Source organism: Canis lupus, chromosome 36, assembly GCF_011100685.1.
Source record: "Canis lupus familiaris isolate Mischka breed German Shepherd chromosome 36, alternate assembly UU_Cfam_GSD_1.0, whole genome shotgun sequence".
Classification (NCBI taxonomy): Eukaryota; Metazoa; Chordata; class Mammalia; order Carnivora; family Canidae; genus Canis; species Canis lupus.
This window is the reverse complement of record NC_049257.1, coordinates 16273413-16293648: the sequence shown is the minus strand read 5'-3', so window position 1 is coordinate 16293648 and position 20236 is coordinate 16273413. Positions and strand designations below refer to the sequence as shown.

The window sequence follows — 20236 nt, the reverse complement described above, 5'->3', positions numbered from 1 at the left end:
AGCCTCTCATGTGAGGCATGGGGTTTTCTGCTTATCCTGGCTTTGCAGAAGTTCTGTTACATAGTTGATTAATATTTAAAATGCTCTTTAGATAAATGAGGGATAATTGCAAAATGCTGTATTTGCATAAGGTGTTTAATGTTCTTAAAAATGTATAAATAGGATCCCTGGGTGGTGCAGCGGTTTGGCGCCTGCCTTTGGCCCAGGGCGCGCGCGATCCTGGAGACCCGGGATCGAATCCCACATCGGGCTCCCAGTGCATGGAGCCTGCTTCTCCCTCTGCCTGTGTCTCTGCCTCTCTCTCTCTCTCTCTCTCTCTCTCTGTGACTATCATAAATAAATAAAAATTAAAAAAAAAAGTATAAATAAGCCAACTATGGTGGACTTCGAAGGAAAGGCCAATCTTAACAGACTGAACCATCTTTCTTTCTTTCTTTCTTTCTTTCTTTCTTTCTTTCTTTCTTTCTTTCTTTCTTCTTTCTTTCTTTCTTTCTTTTTCTTTCTTTCTTATTTTTGAACCACATTTCTTAAACAAGAAGCTACCCTTAACAACTATAAAAACTGCCTAGAAAAAAAAAAAAAACTGCCTAGAGAACAGATTTTAACTATATCTTGCTTCTTTGTCTTGGCATTTACCTAGACACCATTCCTGAGGTTCAGCGAGAAGGAAGAAAAAGGTCTCATGGGCCCGTGTGGAGGGGAAATGGCATCAAACAGCTACTTGTAACTGAAACAAGGGTTTTCTGTTAGAGGCCCTCATTGGCAAGGATCATTTACCCCCAGAAAATGAAGGAAAACATGAACACATATATGTGAGAAGCAAATTTTAAATCTTTTTAAAAGAAAAATCATTGGCAGTGGAGTATGCTATTGTGATAAACTTAAGAAAGCAAGGAAGAAAGGAAAAAGGAAATCAACACCCATGTGTAATCATTTTTTGGACAAATAAAGGTGAAAATACAGTAACTTGGAATTGAATTTAATGATTAGAAAATTTCTCAGGTCCTCACTGCCTCATCAATTCAGGAATATGTGAAAATATATACTATCTAAAATGTAATCTCTAGGGATCCCTGGGTGGCTCAGCAGTTTGGTGCCTGCCTTCGGCCCGGGGCGCGATCCTGGAGACCCGGAATTGAGTCCGTGTGGGGCTCCCGGCATGGAGCCTGCTTCTCCCTCTGCCTGTGTCTCTGCCTCTCTCTCTCTCTCTCTCTCTCTATCATGAACAAATAAATAAATAAATATTTAAAAATAAAAATAAATAAAATGTAATCTCTGGTTTGACATTGGTTTTCCATCCACATACCATTGCAGAACTATCTATAAGCAGGTTTGTCTTATGGCAGGTAATGGAAATTTAGAATGTGGAGAGGGGTACTTGGAAGGAGGAATGTCCCCAGACATAGAAAACAACTCAACTCTAGTTCTTCTGTGTTTAAGTCTTGTGATTCATGAAGGTTAGGATCATGTCTATTTTGTCCACTGATTGTTATATCTCCCCAGAAATTGAGCAGATCCTCTTTTAAAATGCACAAGTCAAAAACTCAAGAAAATTTGTACTGCTGATCTAAGTGTTACAGCTAGTATATGACCAAAGGATCCTTTCAAGTAAGCAACAGGTACCCTACACTTGGGCCCACTTGACTTTACATAAGCTTTAAGTGAACCCCCAAATAAAAGAAAAGTGGTTTGTTTGAAGTAGGCGCTAATTTATTTTTTTTTTAAGATTTTATTTATTTATTTGAGAGAGAGACAGAAATAGTGACAGAGAGCAGGAGCGGGGAGGAGAGGAGAAGCAGGCTCCCTACCCAGCAGGGAGTCCTATAGCGGCTCCCAGGATGGCTCCCAGGATCTGGGATCACGACCTGAGCTCAAGGCAGATGCTTAACCAACTGAGCCACCCAGGCGCCCTGAAGTACACTGCAAGTTTAAAACACCTAAATATGATATATCCATTACACTTCTTAATTCTTTGAATAAAGTATTATTTTGACATCCTTGGTATACATTCCAAGCAGGATTATGAACTAATTTCCCCGTGCACCGCCCCCCCCGCCATGTACCAGGCTGTACAAAGGCCTCAAGGTTAAACGTAAAGGCAGAGAACCCTTTTAAAGGGATCTTCTTGGAAAGGCTGGGGCACTGGCTAGCAAAGAGAATCTGAACCTGGAAGCGCCCCAAGCCTGAGCCCCGCCCGCACTGCGCAGGCGCAGCCCGCGCAGGCCCCGGGGCCGCAGCAGCAGCAGCAGCAGCAGCTGCAGCGGGGACACCGGGCAGGAGCCGCGGGCCGGGGAGGAGGGGGGAGGGGAGCAGGAGTGGGGGTGGGGGTGGGGGTGGGGAGCAGGAGCCGCGGGCAGGGGCGGGGCGGGCAGGCTTCGCTCGGGGCCGCCTGGGCCTGGCGCGAGGGCCGAGGGCTGGCAGCCAGGGCCTGCGCGGGGCTCCCCGGGCCACCACGCCTGCCCTCCTGGGGCGCCCCCCAAGCTTTCCGGGGCCCGGCCAGGGAGGTGGCCACGATGATGGAACAGAAGACGGAGGAAGAGCCAGAAAGAAGAAGGAAAAGGACACGGAAGAGAGAATGTCACTCGAGGAGCCCGAGGAACACATCCTGATTTTGCAGGAGCAGCTCTGGGCCCTCGAGGAAGAGGAGCAGCGGCTTTCCTGCAGCTCAACCAAGTGTGACCTGAGGAAAGGGGCAGGGCGCCCTGACCACCCGGTCAGCAGCTGCGCAGAGCCTGACTGTCCCCACAGGAACCCAGCTCAGCATGCAGGGGAGCCTGAGGACGGTCACCGAGGCACCCTCATGTGGCTGACAGGGCCAGATGTTTGGACCCCAAGTGCTTAAAACCAGGCCCTCGGCTCCCCTTCATCCAGCACAGCTAGACTCTGTGGTTCTACCACAAGTGACCCATTAGATTTTTATCTTCAACCTCACCCCCACTCTGTGTCATGGGTGAGGGTCCCCAGTGTGTCCCAGTCCAATAAAATCTATCTGCCACTGCAAAATAATAATAATAATAATAATAATAATAATAATAATAATAATCTGAGCTTTGAAATATGCCTGTGTATTCAGACTGTCTCACTACATGACTATCATGAAACTAAAAACCTTTAAAGAATCAAAATGGGGATCCCTGGGCGGCTCCGCGGTTTAGCACCTGCCTTCAGCCCAGGGCCTGATCCTGGGGGCCCGGCTCAGTCGCGCTCCCTGCATGGAGCCTTTTTCTCCCTCTGCCTGTGTCTCTGCCTCTCTCTCTCTCTCTGTCTCTCATTAATACATAAATAAAATCTTAAAAAAAAAATCAAAATGCAGGAAGTGATTTGGATGATTTGGAAGATTTGTTTTAGTATCTTGGCACTGAAGTATCTCTTTAAAGTGACTGAAACCATCACAAAGGCAGTCACTTTGTACAAAATAGTGTATGAAGGGAGAAAAAGTCAATTAATTGCTAGACATTTATAAATATCCAGAAATCCTGCACTGTTAGAGACAGCAAGTATATTTTCTTACACCTCATATCAATATTATAACAGATTATAAGTAATATTGATTCTGACAACACCTCTTTGTCTGACCATTTAATCTCTAAAATTAGGAACTGAACTTCAAATCCTAGCCAGCTCTAAACACACAGGGCTCAGGTTTTCTAAAAAATAAATCATAACTTGGGGCACCTGGGTGGCTCAGTGGTTGAGGGTCTGCCTTTGGCTCAGGTGGTGATCCCAGGGTCCTAGGATCAAGTCCTTCATTGGGCCCCCCCTGCAGGAAGCCTGCTTCTCCCTCTGCCTATGTCTCTGCCTCTCTCTGTGTCTTTCATGAATAAATAGAATCTTTAAAAAAAAGAAAAAGAAAATCGTAACTTAGCTCTAACAAACTCAAGTAAGTACAGCCTGTAGACAAGGCTATATTTTACTCATTTGTTTTACACAGAGTCTGGCATCCAGTAAGTGCTTAATATATGTATGCTAATTAAATCGTATGATACATGAAAACCGAATGAATGAATGGACTTAGAAAAGTACAGCCAAAGTCTGTACAGTTATTTCCAAGCATTTTTTGACTTTTTAAGAAAGTTCCTACAGGAAAAAAAATTATAACAGATTTTTGATCTAATTGTTCTACTTTTTAAGGGAAAAATTTTAAACCCCACAAAGTTAAGACAGAAAGCTTCAGCAGAAGTCACCTGTAAACTGGAAGGTATGGACTGGATTTGGTCCATAGATTTGTTTTGTTTGATCAGCACAATGTTTACGGGTTTTGTTTTGGTTTTGCGGCTGGTTTACTTTTAGATGAAACCAGTTTTTAAAAATCTGGATTCTCTTGGATAATGGGAAGCTCTAGCCACTTTGGATTGGCATTCCCCATGTAGCCACAATCTGCTGTAGCTAAGAGGTTTCCTATTTTGTCCAGACTAGGCACTCTCCAATTCTTTACAGTACCCCCTCCACCCGTAACACACACACACACACACACACACACACACACACACACACACACACAGCATTTACCTTCCTTTGCATGAGGATCTGATCTTTGGTTAACTGTCCTAATAAACAGATATCAGTGGCTTCATACCAATGTTATTAGGCAACGTCATTTATGATGAAAGTGACCCCGATTGGTAAACTGTATATGGACTGGGAGAAACAATGAAAAAAAAAATCTATAAATACCTGATAAGAATGCCAAACTTTGGGTTTTCCAGGGTGCAATGATAACCCTTATATCCTGTGTTGGTTTCCTAGGGCTACCATAAAAATTACCAAAACCTGAGTGGCTTCAAACAACAGAAATGTATTTGCCTACAGCTCTGAAGGCCAGAAGTCCAAAATCAAAGTGTTGGCAGGACTGGTTCCTTCTGGAGGCTCTGAGGCAGAATCCAGTCCATACCTCTCTCTTAGCTTCTGGTGGTTACTGGTAGACACATCATTCCAATCTCTGCCTCCATCTTCACATCACCTTCCCCTCTCTGTATCTACATCTTTCTATAGCTTTCGTTTCTTTTATAAGATCACAAGTCATTGGATTTAGGCCCCACTCTAAATCAGGATCTTTTTTTTTTAAGATTTTATTTATTTATTCATAGAGACACACACAGAGAGAGAGGCAGAGACACAGGCAGAGGGAGAAGCAGGCTCCATGCAGGGAGCCCGATGTGGGACTCAATCCTGGGTCTCCAGGATCAGGCCCTGGGCTGCAGGCGGCACTAAACCGCTGCCTTGAGATCCTTAACTTTACATCTGCAGACACTGTGGTCATATTCACAGGTCTATAAGATTAGGAGTTGGATGTATCTTGAGGGGCGGGGCACTCTTCAGCTCACTGTATATACCCTGCAAGGAAACTGGAAACCAGATCTCTAGAGTATTACAAAGGATACTGGCTCCTGTGGGGCATGGGGCACTTAAGCTTTGATCCCATCACTGCCGCTCTCATCTCCTGGTATCTGAACTATCACGTGGAGAGAGGCTAGTTTCTGGAGGGATATATGGCTGCTACATAAACTACTGCAGAAAGGATGCCCACTGAACTAGGATACTCAGTGCTGCCCTGGCAGGAAGCTCTGGTCCCTGTCCTTCATCCTTCTGAGTATGCTGGTGCCCAGCATGGTCTTGGCAGTCTTGTGTTTCTGAATGTTTAGTTGAACACAGAAAGACACTCTGGTGGATACTATACCACTTCACATATGTACTTTACAAGCCATCCTTGTAGGTATGGCCCTTGGTTTAATTTAGTACAATTTTTAAAAGATTTTATTTATTTATTTGAGAGAGAGAGAGCACGAGCAAGGAGAGGGGGGTGAGGGGGAGAGGGAAAAGTAGACTTCTGCTGAGCAGGGAGCCCAACATGGGGCTCGATCCCAGGACCCCGGGATCATGACCTGAGCCAAAGGCAGATGCTCAACCACTGAGCTACTCAGGTGCCCCTAGTAAATATTTATGGAATGCCAATTATATGTTAGGTAACATTCTATGCACCATGGATACAACAGTGAAGAAAACAGACAAGGAAGCCTTCATTCTATTAGAAGACAGACAATGAAGGAGTAAATAACTAAAACAGCCAATGGTCAGAGTCTGGATAATACTGTATTTTGAGTTTGGAGCTTATTCAATTTTCTGAAGGATTGGATGAAAAGTATGATAGGAAATGAGGAATCCAGGATGACCGTATGAATGTCTACGAAGTATGAAGCTACCATTTACTAAGATGGGTAACCTGGGTGATGAGTGGTTTTGGAGGTGTGAAGAAGACGGAGAGTTGAGGTTTGGACATGTCTATTTGACATCCAAATAGAGAGTTTGAGTAGACAGATGGATATGTGGGTCTGGAGTTCCTGGGAGAAGTCCAGGCCAAAGACATAAACATCAGATACGGTGAGAAGATGGGCGTTTAAAGTTATGAGACTGGATGAGATCACCAAGGGTATGAGTGCATCAAGAAAGGAGAAGTGGTCAGAAGACTGAGCTTTGGGCACTGTACATTTAAGGGATCGACGAGATGAGGAGGAACCAGCAAAGGACATTGACAGGCACAGCCAGCAAGGAGAGAAGAGCCAAGAGTGCTGGGTGTCTTGGAAGCCAAGTGAGGGAAGTGTCTCAAGGAGGAGGAAGGGATCAGTTATGCCAAATGCTGCTTTCTGATCAGGCAAGATGAGGGCTGAGAATAGACCACTGGAATGCGCAAAGTGCTTGCCAGTGGTAACTACGTTAAGAGCAATTTCAGTGAAGCAGTGCAGTGAAGCGACTGCCTGACTGCAGTCGGTTCAAGAGAGAATGGAGGAGAGGAATTAGGAGGTATTTTTTTGTCAGTACTGCAGGTATTGACAAAAATTTCCAAAAAGTTCTGTGGCAAGGCAAGCAGAGAATTGAAACAGTGGCTGAAGGGGGAACATGGGGTAAAGAGTATGGTTGTTTATAAGATGATAGCAATTGTAACATGTTGGAGATAATCCAATGGCTGGTGAAAGTTAATGATGCAGAAGGAAAAAGGGAGATTTGATGGCTTTCGGTAGGCAATAGGCACAGGTAGTACTCATGAGCCTGAGGCCTTTAGAATAACAATGCATTTCCAATATAATATGATGCCCATTCTTCTCTAACAAATCAGTGCTGCCAAACTGGCTACACAGGATAATCACTGAGGGACAAGGGAGGGCACTTTTACTTTAGATGCTATTATTATCATTACAAATGAGTAGAACTGCATTCTGTTACTAACAATTTAATGATGGTACAGAACCAATCATTCATCCAATAACTATTTATTGGCCTACCATCTGCCATTCTAGGGGTCATTCTAGATGTCAGACAAAAGTGAGCAAAATAATCATTTCTAAAACACATTCATCAGTTACAAAGAGATCTGCATGCATTCATTTATAACAAAAAATGTGTTTAGGGTTGCCTTGAATTGTGTGCCTATGCTGTGTAAAAACCCTCCCTTTCCCTACCTACAATTGGTAGGTTTTATTATCAGTGGTGTCCCCAAGGCTGACTTTGGAGTGTCTGCGGCACTTTCTCCATCACTTTCTTTGCCAGGATCTACCCCAAGAGCCTTTGTAAATACACTTAAGTTGACTTGGAATTTGGTCACTTTTAGATGTATTAATAGGATATGCAAACAGCCTTTTAAGAAATACTCAGTTTCTTTTTGTTTTAAATGTTACTGAAATGTAGTTCTATTCTCTCACAAAGCCAACCTCAGATAATTAGACTATTCAGTTTCTCTCCCTTTAGTTTATACAGCAAGCAGATGGAAAAGGAAGGAGTATAGAATTGCTGAGACTTCTATTCACCAAATTTATACACTTGAATTTTCTACCCTTCGCCAAATAACACATTCCACCTTGCTGAACCTTTTAAAAGGTCAACTGCCACTTTGAGAGGGTTTATTTGTTTCAATCTTTTCTGTGGCCTTCTTTTCAAGGGTTGTTTCTCTGATTTCCTGGGAAACATTCCTTTTAGAGAAACACAAAGCCTCCTCTAAAGTTCTCTTTGAAACTCTTCCTCATTCATGTTTACTAGATACCCCCCACTAGCTTAAATTTTTATTTGTTTTAGATATCCTATCTCTGTCATACTCTATTTTAGAATACATATATTTCCCAAAATATATTTGGGCTCCCATGTGTAGGTACCTAGTGTACCCCATGCACACACATTTATTTTGTAACTTTTATGCTTACTCCAGAGCTTACTTCTTAAAAGGTGCTTCCCAAGTCTCTTATTTGTTCTCAAATGGTTTTAAATATTTTTTACTGTTTGGGTATTGTATTTGCAAGGCTTTTTATGCTTAATGACCATATTTTAGCCTTCCCTTCCTCATCTCTAAATATTTGTGCATCACAAACTCAATTGCATCATGTTCATTACTAGAGATCTGAAACACCAAAACCTAAAAATTTCCTCCCTGAAACAATTACACAGGGGAGAAAAAAAAAAAAGTCTGTGTTAATATGGTTAGTCTGTAACATGTATTTCCCTCCTGGCCTGCAAAGTCAACTATTTACTGTACATCCTTCCACTGAAGACCTTCTATTGTTGTATCTGAGGAGATGCTGGCCCAGCAAGATTTACAAAAACTCAGGAGTACTATGCATGCGCCTGTAGGTAGGAAAAAGCTTATGTTTATGTCAATTAAGGGCATTATCTGATTAAAGTGCTTTGCAAGTCTGGAATCCAAATAGTAAACAGGATGGGGAGTGTTGACAGGGCAAACATTCCAAAACTAATAGAAATACAGTAACTAAGCTTTAAAAAAACAAGGTTTGCACAAAAGCAACAGATGAAAATTTCCAAAATATCCATTAAAAAAAAATCCATTTACATGTTTTTTGCTGAGGGTGGGGGTGGGGGAGGGGGAATCTTAAGCAGAATCCCCAACAATCCTGAGATCATGACCTGAGACAAAATCAAGAGTAGGACGCTTATTCAGCTTACACAGCTGAGCCACCCAGGCATCCACAATTTACATGTTTTTGCCCAAAAGTAAGTATAAACAGATTAAGCCCAAAGTTTAGAGAAACTAGAAATCTTTTTAGGAAAACTCTAATGGACTCTTAACACAAATAACAATTAAAAAAAAAACTTTTTATTTATTCATAGAGACAAAGAGAGAAAGAGAGGCAGAGACACAGACAGAGGGAGAAGCAGGCTCCATGCAGGACCCATCCCGGGTCCCCGGGATCACGCCCTGGGCTGAAGGCAACGCTAAACCACTGAGCCACCCGGGCTGCCCAATAACAAATTTTAAGGTGTATTTTAGATGAAGCTTTTTGCTTCTCTTAAGAATATTTTGCAGGAAGTAGGCATATTGCCATAAAGGCAGAGAAATGAAGCTTGAAAATAAGGCCACTGAAAACATATCCCTTCCACGGGTAAGGTACTTAACTGCTCTGTGCCTTGACTTATCCTTACATACCTGTGAAAGAGCGCACTTAGTGGGCATACAGAAGGCACTCAATGAACGTTAGCAACTGTTTTGTGACCATCTCCTCTTTGATAAGCCAGGAAACAACTAATACCATCTGTGTTTCTCTTACCCTCAATTACGAGAATACTCTGGGAAGTTTCTTGGTATTAGGAGCTGCTCTAAAGTGCTGGTTGGAAGAGATCAAGAGACTCTTTCTACTACTTTGAACAAACAAAAGATGTTGACAGCTCTGGCCACACTTACGGGCTCCACCATGCAGGAAAGAGTGTTTCTGATGACAGCAACTTTGGAACTTGAGTATGTTTTTCTCATTTTAGGTCCATGGCAAAATAACTGGAGCTTACGTAACATTAACTTGGCTGGCTGATGGCACTCGCACCCCCACGCCTATTGCAAACCAGGTGGACCAAGCAGTAGCAATGTCTGCCACTACTTGGGGGGAGGGGGGGATGGCCACACCTGCGGGATGCCTACAGCACAAGTTTTACACGGAAACAAAAGTCTTTTATTTGGGAATGAGGTTGGAGTTTTGTTCATTTGTTTGTTCTGGAGAGCCACATACTGGTGGAGAAAAGGCAGCCTGCTCAGAGACAAGGCTAGAGATTTCAATCTAGAGGTGGGCACTTCTTTCTGAAGCCTTTACACTTCTCTTCCACTACCTTCTGAGATAGAACACCAGCCCACCACTTTCTACCTTCTTCTAAATACTCCATCTGCCAGGCCTTGACTTCATTTTTTGAAAAGTGGCTACAAATAAATGCTGCTTGCTTGCACCACTAGCTAGAGCTTCCTCCAGTCAATCAGCCGAGGAAGGAAACATCAGGACACTGAGCAGCAGCGCACAACCACAATAAAAACTGCCAGGGATTAGGGGGATGGGGGGGGGGGGGGCGCAGGGCCCACAGGCAAAATGGGTGAAGGTGGTCAAAAGGTAAACTTCCAGGAGAATCCCTGGGTGGCTCAGCGGTTTAGCACCGCCTTCGGCCCAGGGCTGATCCTGGAGTCCCACATCAGGCTCCCTGCATGTGCCTCTGCCTGTGTCTCTGCCTCTCTCTCTCTCTCTCTCTCTCTGTCTCTCATGAATAAATAAATAAAATCTTAAAAAACACACACACACACAACAACAACAACAAAAAAAAAACAAATGGTAAACTTCCAGTTATAAAATAAGTCCTGGGGATGTAAGGTACAGCACGGGGACTACATTAGTAACATTATATTGTATATTTGAGCCATTGCTAGGAAAGTAGATCTTAAACGTTGCTAACAGAGTACATCTTAAACGTTCTCATCACAAGAAAAAAAAAAGTGTAGTTATGTGAGTTGGTAGATGTTAACCAGACTTCTTGAGGTGACCATCCCGATTTATATAAATCCTATATATAATCATACACATGGCCACGTCACACCCATGAAACACGTAATGCTTTATGTCAATTCTATCCCCAAAGCAAAAACAAAGTCGGCCACCGACTGGGCCCGCCCTCCGGGTCAGGTCAGCCTCCCCCCGGAGCGTGCACAGCAAAGCCCAGGGCGGGCGCAGGGCTCAGGCAGCAGCATCCCGGGGACCAGGCGGTCCCGCCTTAGGGGCCAGCGCCCCGCCCCGCAGGAAGCCCCGCAGGAGGCCCCGCAGGGGGATTTGGCTGGTGCGCAGCCACACCGACAAGGTGGGCTCCAGACCGCCGAGGGCCCGGCAGGGAGCCCAACACCCCTGGGGGCCTGGCGGCTTCCCGACCCTAACGCTCTGGGAGGAGCGACGCCAGAGCCCAGGCTTCAGTGCCCGCGGCCGTCGGCTGACCCGGCCCTTCTCCCGGGGCTGAGGATGGGACGGAAGGCAAATTCTCCCGTCGCCTTCCTCTCCTAATCTGCAGCCCTGAAGAAAGTTGGGAGCAAGGCCTCACGAGCGTCTCGGGGGCCGCGACTGCGCAGGCTCCGCCCGCCGGGGGCGACTGGGGGGCTTGGGGGCCCAGGGTGGGGACGCGCGGCGCTGCAGCCTCCGTCCTCGGCCCGGGGGGCTGGGCCCGGGGATGCCTGCGGGGCGCCCCGGGCACTCGCAGCGAGGAGTCCGCCAGTGGGCGGCGTACGGGCCAGGCGCCCCCCCCGCAGGGCGTCTCGCGGCGGTCCCGGCCCCCTGCCCCCGGCACCCCGCTGCCCCCGCTGCCCCCGCTGCCCCCGCGCCCCCGGCCCCGTCCAGCGCCGCCGCCGCGCCGTCTCCGGGCCGGGCACGCTCCGCTCTCGGCCCCGCGCCCCCGCCCCGCGCCCCCCGCCCCGCCCGCGTCGGCCGCGCTCGGCTGAGATGGGGGCCCGGGACCCCGTGCCCCCCGGGCGTGCCCAGTACCGATGCCCTGGATGAAGACGAAGCCCGTGACCATGAACACCGGGTGCCAGTTGAACTCGAGCGCGGTCCCGTCCCAGCCGAGCCCCTCCCGGTAGTGCAGGACCCAGACGAGGCTGAAGACGACGGCCAGGAAGCCGACGAGCAGCGCCGACACCAGCAGCCCCAGGAAGCCCCTGTAGCCGTCCATGGCCTCAGCGCCCCATGCCCCGCGCGGCGGCCGCTCGCACTCTGCGGGGCCGACCTAGGGCTCCGGCCCGGGGGCGGGCCTCGGCCGCCGACTCCGGAGCGACCCCGCCCGGGGGAGGGGCCTCCTCGCCAGACGACCAGCCGGTCCGAGTCCGCCTGGAGGATTCCATGCCCACCGCTTGTTTTTATTCATTTTTTATTTTTTTTAAAGTTTATTTATTCATGACAGAGAGAGAGAGAGAGAGGCAGAGACACAGGCAGAGGGCAAAGCAAGCTCCATGCAGGGAGCCCGAGGCGGGACTCGATCCAGGGTCTCCAGGATCACCCTGGGCTGAAGGCGGCGCCAAACCGCCGAGCCACCCGGGGATCCCCCACCGCCTGCTTTGAGCCCTGCCCTGTTCTCTTACCGTTTGGGGGCAGCCCAAGGCAGCGGTGCTCGCGCGAAGTTCTGAGAAAACAGGAGGGGGTCGTGTGATGATTTTGATTAACGAAGCCTCCTGAGCCGCAGCCCTGAGGATTTGGCTGTCCGCAGGCGGCGCCAGGAATGTGCCGAGGAGGCTCTGCCTCGCAAGGAAACTACTTGTAGTTTGAGCTGTAGGGAGGGAAGACACATAGGTCCTGGGCCCTGGACTTGCCTAGACAGCGTGACAAATAATGGCTCTTAAAAATGCCCACCTACACAGACTACTTTGGACCAAAGCCCCACTTTAGTGAAGCTTCACTCTTTACCCTCTTGCCAGCATTACTGTTACCTTCTCCACTAGGCTGTTGTCTGCTGCTGTTAAAGAAAAGGTGGGGGCAGCCCGGGTGGCTCCTCGGTTTAGCGCCGCCTGAAGCCCAGGGCCTGATCCTGGAGACCCAAGATCGAGTCCCACGTGGTGCTCCCTGCATGGAGCCTGCTTCTCCCTCTGCCTGTGTCTCTGCCTCTCTCTCTCTCTGTCTCTGTCTCTCATGAATAAATAAATAAAAAATTTTTAAAAAGGTGGCTCTGGCTGTTAGGGCGTCTAGAATGCATTTGGGAACATGCACTCATCTCCAAGGACTGGTTTACCATATTGTCTTGTTGCCATTTTAAAAGACCTTCGGATGTGCAGGTGGTGTATGCAAGTGATTTTTCAACAGAAACGACCAGTTTCAAGCCAAAGAAGTAGGAGTGTCAAGTCCTGAGAGTAGGGCAGGATTAAGGTTTATGAGTAGGAAGCTGCAGACTTCACCTATGTCATTATTTTTCCCTTGGTGAAGAGAGAAAGAGAGAGGGAATAAACAAATGGAAAGGAAGGACCCCTCCCTGCAGGACAAGGCTTTCTATAGTCTGGCCCCACCTAACCCTCCTCCCCTCTCATCCCTTCACACCCTGACTGGCCCTGATGTCCATGGCTGTAAACTTCTCACCCAGCTCCTGACCACTCTACCCACACCCTTGCCTCTAAATTTTCCTGACCAGGTCTCCACCAAGACAACTTCTCTGAATCTGCCCTTGCCTCTAAATATTTTATGCTTCTACTCACCCACCTCCCCATCCAATGCCTCTCCGCATCATTTATCAAGTTGTGATATAATCAATCACCTGTTCTCGTGGCTGTCTCCACTCTCCACGCTGCCCCCTTGAGAGTATTAACTGTCTAATTTATCATTTTATTCTTCCTTGGGATATAGTAGTTACTCAGTAAATGAATCCTACCAAGTGTGTAAGGGTCCTGGCAAGAAATAGCTGGTGCGTTCCAACTGGCCAATTTAATAATGAACAGGAACTATTTACAAAGTTGTGGGCAGGGTGTAGGAAACCACAAGGGTTTTGCAGAGCCCAGGCCTAAAAAGAGAAGCGGGTTACTGGAATCCAGAGAGGCAGCTGTGCAAGGAGGGCAGTCTCAATGAAGTTCTGGCCTTGAGTTGAGGGACCCAGCCCTCCTGTAGCGACCTCACAGGGAGGAAGAATGAGAGGAAGAATCTCCGGGATTCCAGATTTCATTTAACAAAACATCTCAGGAGAATGAAAACATGGCCGAATGGTACGGATAGTGTTGAATTATCTTGAAGCTACAAGCTAAACTGAGAGGATTTCAGCTTTAAAGTTGTTCTTGTCAAGGGATCCCTGGGTGGCGCAGTGGTTTGGCGCCTGCCTTTGGCCCAGGGCGCGATCCTGGAGACCTGGGATCGGATCCCACATCGGGCTCCCAGTGCATGGAGCCTGCTTCTCCCTCTGCCTATGTCTCTGCTCCCTCTCTCCCTCTCTCTCTCTCTCTCTCTCTCTCTCTGTGATGACCATCATAAATAAATAAAAATTAAAAAAAAAAAAGAAGTTGTTCTTGTCAAAAGTTCAGAAAGAACAAAAAACCAATGAATTATGGAAGTAGTGATTAATAAAAGTTTATTTACTGGGCACACAGCAAAAAGACAGTTTGCCAACTAGGAGCATTCAAATCAAAACAGAATGAGTTTCAGGGGCACAGGTATATTGTTATAAAGCAGCTTATGTAGTGAGACAGCAGTGACTTTATTTTTTTACAGTGATTGGTTTTAATATTAGAATTTTCATAAAAGATAGGAAATTGATCAGTGGTTATCTTGTGTCAATCTTGGGAAACAGTTGAAGTTTTGGTTATGATTTCCAGAGGCATATGCAAGAAATGACCTTTGTCAAATTAGTCTTACAAAATGAGCTAAATTAAACTTTGCTTGTATGACTAAACTGGCTTTGTCTGCTCAGGCAATTTTCAAGCCCAGTCTCCATTTGTTTCTCAACATCCTTTAAGGACCTGACTGTGATAAAACTTGCCACTTGAAAGAGGAACTTTTTTTTTAATTTATTTAAGATTTTATGTATTTATTCATGAGAGAGACAGAGAGAGAGGCAGAGACACAGGCAGAGGGAGAAGCAGGATCCTTGCAGGGACCCGGATCATGCCCTGAGCTGAAGGCAGACACTCAACTCCTGAGCCACTCAGTTATCCCAAAAGAGGAACATTTTAAAATAAATATTGTGGCTTAATATTAACAACTTTTTAAAACAAGAGTTGTTCAATACTAGAAGTTTCCCTTAGGAGATGTTAAACAATTTGCCACTAAAGTCAAACTAGATAATCTATTAGCAATGCTATCAAAACCGATTCCTGATGTGTGTGGGAAAAGATGAGGGGTGGAGGTGGGGCAATGAACAGCACAGGATAGCCTTCCTAAAAACCTGTGATGCTTCAAGCCTGTACATGTTGACATAGATTTTGTTTTGTTTTGTTTTGTTTTGTCCCTGACAGACATGGAATGCAGAGTAAGGAGATAGGATATGAAGGGATAGGGAAAGAAAATCCAAACCCCATCCATCCTGAGATTAGAAACCACGTGTCCTATATGCCATTTATCTATCGAACTTCCATAAGGTAATGTTGCATTTCTTTTGGTGCATACAGTCCAGCATTCTAATGTAAAGTACAGTAAGTTGTGCACAGAGGTTTGGTTTGTAGGATAAGTGCGCCATTATTTAAATTTTCAAATACTGACTGTGTGTTGGTTACTCTATTTACCTCTCCATTCTCCATCCTTCTTTGCCTTGCCTTCTGCCCTGGCAGACTCCTTGCCCACTGGCTTCCAATTGGCTTTGGCCAATGCAATGAAGAAGGAGATTAGAGGGTAGGAAGAAAGAGAGGTCAACCTATTTCTCTCTCAGTGCCCCCTTCCCAGGCCATGGTTTTTGCAGTGGTTGCATTTCTTTGCCACAACAATATTTGAGTGACCCCTCTTCCATGGCTGTAATTCTTCCAGGGTCAAGTAACACCATACCCACTTGCTTATACAGGCCTGCATGTAGTGCTGAGTGCCACCTTGCTTTGCTAGTCCCCTGTCTTCACCACTCCTTGTTGGTTTTCTTAAGTCTCCCTGGACCTCTGTAAGCACTCCCTTCATACACTGTCTTCAATTAAGCCTTCGTGAAAATTAGCTGTTTCCTGCAGGAACCTGACAGACAAGTGAAAAAATCATCTCACCTAATACTACTGTTCTCCTTGCCCCACCTAATTATCTATGCCTTCTTGGGACATATTATGAAAGGAGAAATAACATGAAACAAGAAAAAAACCACTAGCAAGAGGAATGAGCTCACATCTTGTTCTTCCTTCTACTAGACAAGAGATTTGGGATCAGAAAGCTGTCTCAGTGACTCACAGCTGACAGCATGACCCATGATGTAACCAAGCTCAGGCAGTGGTCAAAGGCTCCGTAGCAAAATAAAGCAAGGATTATGACTTTGAAAAAACAAAAACCCATGTTGATGAGAGGAATATACTTCCCCATGTGAGGCTAGACTATGTTGTCTTTGTGGAAAAAAAAAAGACACAAACAAATATTTGCTTTGCTGAGATGTTTCTCCTCTAAGGGAACTGATGAGGAAATTAGCTCCAGCTCTGGCTGTGGGGAGATTGGCTGTGGAATCAGCCTCTACTACCTCTCAAGAGGCTCTTAGAGTTTAACTGCCCCAAGAGGGCAGAGCTGGAGTAAGGACAGATTTCATTTCAGGAACCCCAGTTTGGGAAGAGGTAGAAAGTAACTCTCTTCCTGAGGGAGCCGAATGGTACACCAGCCTGGAAAGCAGACACAAGAAGAGGAAGATACCTGGGGAGAACAGAGGAAGTGAGGAAATCACTCTAAGAGGTACCCAGGCAAAAGGCCTAATTCAGTAAGGTCCTTTTCCCCATGGATGCCTGGGAGGGTTGGGAGGGGGATTGGTCAAATCAAGGCATTACTTTTGTTTGCCCACTCTATCCTGCTCTGTGAGATCTAACTGACCCTTCATTTAATTTTTAAAATTGCTTCCATCATCATCCCAGGAGAGTTTGGGAGTTTGGTGAGGCAAGAAGTACATGGGAAAGGGATTAGTAACTCTTCCTAATCATCTTGCTTTCTCCTAATCATCTGGCAAAATAAAATTACAAGAACCCTATTCTGGCCCTATCTCCTCAGTCCAGACATTAGTAGGTAGAGCCTAGTCTAGGCAGAGTCTGGCCTTTGTCCAGGAAAGAGGGAAATAGGGTTCAATTCTTTTTTTTTTTTTTTCTTTAAAGATTTCATTTATTTATTCACAAAAGACAGAGAGAGAGAGAGAGAGAGAGAGAGAGAGGCAGAGAGAGAAGCAGGCTCCCTGCGGGAAGCCCAATGTGGGACTCGGTCCTGAGACCCTAGGATCATGCCCTGGGCCGAAGGCAGGAGCTCAGTCACTGAGCCACCCAGGGATCCCAGGATTCAATTCTTTGATTCCCCAAATATCATCAACCACCTTTACTCCATAGGTTAGCAGGAAATAATCAGCTGAAGAAGAAAAGAATGGGTCTTGGTCATACCTAGGTTCAATTTACTCTATAGCCCTCCTCCCCACGCAAGCTTATAAACCCCAGACCAAAAAAATACAAACTTCAAGGTGAGGATTTGGTCTACTTTATTTGCTGCTGCTCTTTTAGGGTTTGTGTCTAAAAATGTGCTGAGACTTGTTGTGGATGAGTGCATTCAACAAACAGACATGAAAAGGACTGCCATGAAGGAAGAAGTTACTTTTTTATATTCATGGCTCCCTAGGAAGAGAAAGCCCTGGAAGTACTAAATGCCTGAAAAGCCATGCAGGGCCATACAGGAAAGCACCAAAACAAGATGAGCAGGTGGAAAGGGGAACAGCAGCCTGGAGCCTTTACTGTGGTTTTGGGGGGAAGGAATGGGAGAGGCAAGGTAAGCAAGTAGAACAAACTTATGTTTGGATACTTTGAATAATTTCTGTGGGTGGTGGTTTATAGGGGAGATTCCCAGTTGTCTTGGACCTGGCCCTATAGTGATAAGGGCAAGGGATAGATACCCAGAAAATACTAGAATTTTATAAAAGAGCTGGGTAGGGAGATGGACTACATATCAACTACAAGTGGTTGATCTACACATTGGAGGTATGCTGGCAGGCAAATTGTTTTCTCTAGGAATTAGTTAAGAAGAAATACAATCTAGGACAATTATTGACAGAGGAAAGGCATTTAAGAACACATTTGTGGACTACCTGACTAGAGGATTAGATTGGAGAGCCTAAGATCAAATCAGAGAATTAGTAAGGGAAGGAAAGTTCTAGAACACTTCCATATCAACCTGATTTAAAAAAAAAAAGATTTTATTTATTCATGTGAGAGAGAGAGAGAAAGAGAGAGAGAGAGAGGCAGAGACACAGGCAGAGGGAGAAGCAGGTTCCCTGCAGGGAGCCCGATGTGGGACTCAATCCTGGGACTCCAGGATCATAGCCTGAGCCAAAGGCAGACACTCAACCGCTGAGCCACCCAGGCATCCCTCAACCTGATTTTATAAGTACATGGGACTACATGGGACATCAAAATATGTGAAAAACTGGGTTATATTATTATTAATGAGTAGCCAAACATCATTTTACCTTTGGAGAACTTTATGGGATGCTTCCTTGTTTGCCTTCAAAATAATAGGAGTTAAGTTATGCAATATTTTTAAGAGAATTCATAGACAGGAGGTATCAGAAATATATTTATAGAATTTTGGCCCATGGATCTCAATATTTTATTGAAGTTTGAAGGAATCATGGAATCACTGAAGTTCAGGAATCACTGAACTCTGAAAGTAGAGCACAGAGGCTCTCTTCCTTGATCAAATATTAGGCTAAATAAATTTTGTCAGCAATCAGCTTAAACTGACCTGGATTTCAGGAAGAGATTATAATTTCTGTTAGAAGTTCTTTTTTTTTTTTTAATAAAAAAAGATTTATTCATCCATTTGAGAAAGAGAGAAGGAGAGTGAGTGTGCGAGAATGGGTGGTGGTGGGCAGGAAGGAGGGCAGAGGGAGAGAGAGAAAAAATCCAAGCAGGCTCTCTGCTGACTGTGGAGCTGGATTCAGGGCTCAGCTGGAGGAGCTCTTGATCCCACAACCCTGAGATCATGACCGGAGCCGAAACCAAAAGTCAGACGCTCAACCCACTGAGCCACCCAAGCACCCCTGTTAGAAATTCTTTTAAAAGAGAAAGCAGGGTAGCCTGGGTGGCCCAGCAGTTTAGCGCCTGCCTTCGGCCCAGGGTGTGATCCTGGCGTCCCGGGATCGAGTCCCACATTGGGCTCCCTGCATGGAGCCTGCTTCTACTTCCCCCTATGTCTCTGCCTCTTTCTCTCTGTGTCTCTCATGAATAAATAAATAAAATCTTAAAAAAATAAAATAAAGAAAAAGAAAATATAAGTTCAAATTTTATTTTTGTTCCAAAATAATTTTGGTTGGCCTCTGTCATTTAAATGTTGCCTCTAAGACTAGATCCTTGAGATCTCAGTCAACAGGAAGCAGTTTGGAATGAGGAAGTATTCATTGCTCTGGGGCTTCAATCTGCTACTACTTGCTATATAATTAGATAATTTACAGGGGTCCAACACTGGGCTGCAGTTTGCTAATCTGTGACAGGATGGCTTGGAACTAGGTCAGGGTCTGTGGATAGGATCTGGATGGGTGGGGGCGGGGGGATGCAAACCCCACTAGTATTTGTAGCGACTATGACTCTGTCACCAATAGAATTCACTGTTTTTATGTCTCATTAAGAGTTGTTATAGACATCTCAATATATCATGTATGCTCAGCATTTTTTAAAGTGACAGTAGTTATTAGACCTGCAGCAGATCTTATTAATGCATCAACAAAGCACTCTACTATTATTATTATCATTACCCCTTTTTATTTTATTTTTTAAAGATTTTATTTAGCCTAAGATCAAGTCAGAGAATTAGCAAGGGAAGGAATGTTCTAGAACACTTCCATATCAACCTTCTTTTTAAAAAATTCTATTTATTCATGAGAGACAGAGAGACAGAGATAGAGAATGGCAGAGACACAGGCAGGAGGAGAAGCAGGCTCCATGCAGGGAGCCTGATGCGGGACTCTTATCTGGGGACCCCGGATCTAAAGGCAGGCGCTCAACCACTGAACCAGCCAGGGGTCCCTTGATAACTCCTTTTTAAATGTAATTGGTTTTCTTTGTAATCCTATTTTTAAATATTTTATGCATTTGAAAACAGTATTCGAAGGAGAGGTCCATAGGTTTTATTTAGCCTGCCACAGGAGTCCATGGCACACAAAAAGTTGAGAACCCCTGAGTTAAATGATCTCTGAATCTTATTTTTGCTTTTTTTACCCAGAAATCCGGGGGAAGGCTAAATCCAACTTACATCTTACAAAGTATAGTCACCATCCTACTGTGATAGGATTGTAAAAAAGAACACTTGAAGAACTTGATACAGCTCTTGGAAAGCCAACCTAG

General features: G+C 45.4%; 1 protein-coding gene and 1 long non-coding RNA gene across 2 annotated transcripts in view; one reads left to right on the top strand and one right to left on the bottom strand.

The window, feature by feature from the left end:
* CYBRD1 (cytochrome b reductase 1) overlaps positions 1-12040 on the bottom strand; it is a 30704-nt gene extending 18664 nt beyond the window's left edge. The window contains exon 1 of the mRNA XM_038584830.1: positions 11775-12040. Coding sequence (XP_038440758.1) covers positions 11775-11961 — 187 coding nt within the window. The 5' untranslated portion in view covers positions 11962-12040. The remainder of the gene's footprint in view (positions 1-11774) is intronic.
* LOC119867828 lies at positions 5998-10215 on the top strand. The gene is made up of 2 exons (XR_005384688.1): positions 5998-6188; positions 9754-10215. It is a non-coding gene; the product is annotated as an uncharacterized LOC119867828 (long non-coding RNA).
* Positions 12041-20236: the final 8196 nt, after the last annotated feature.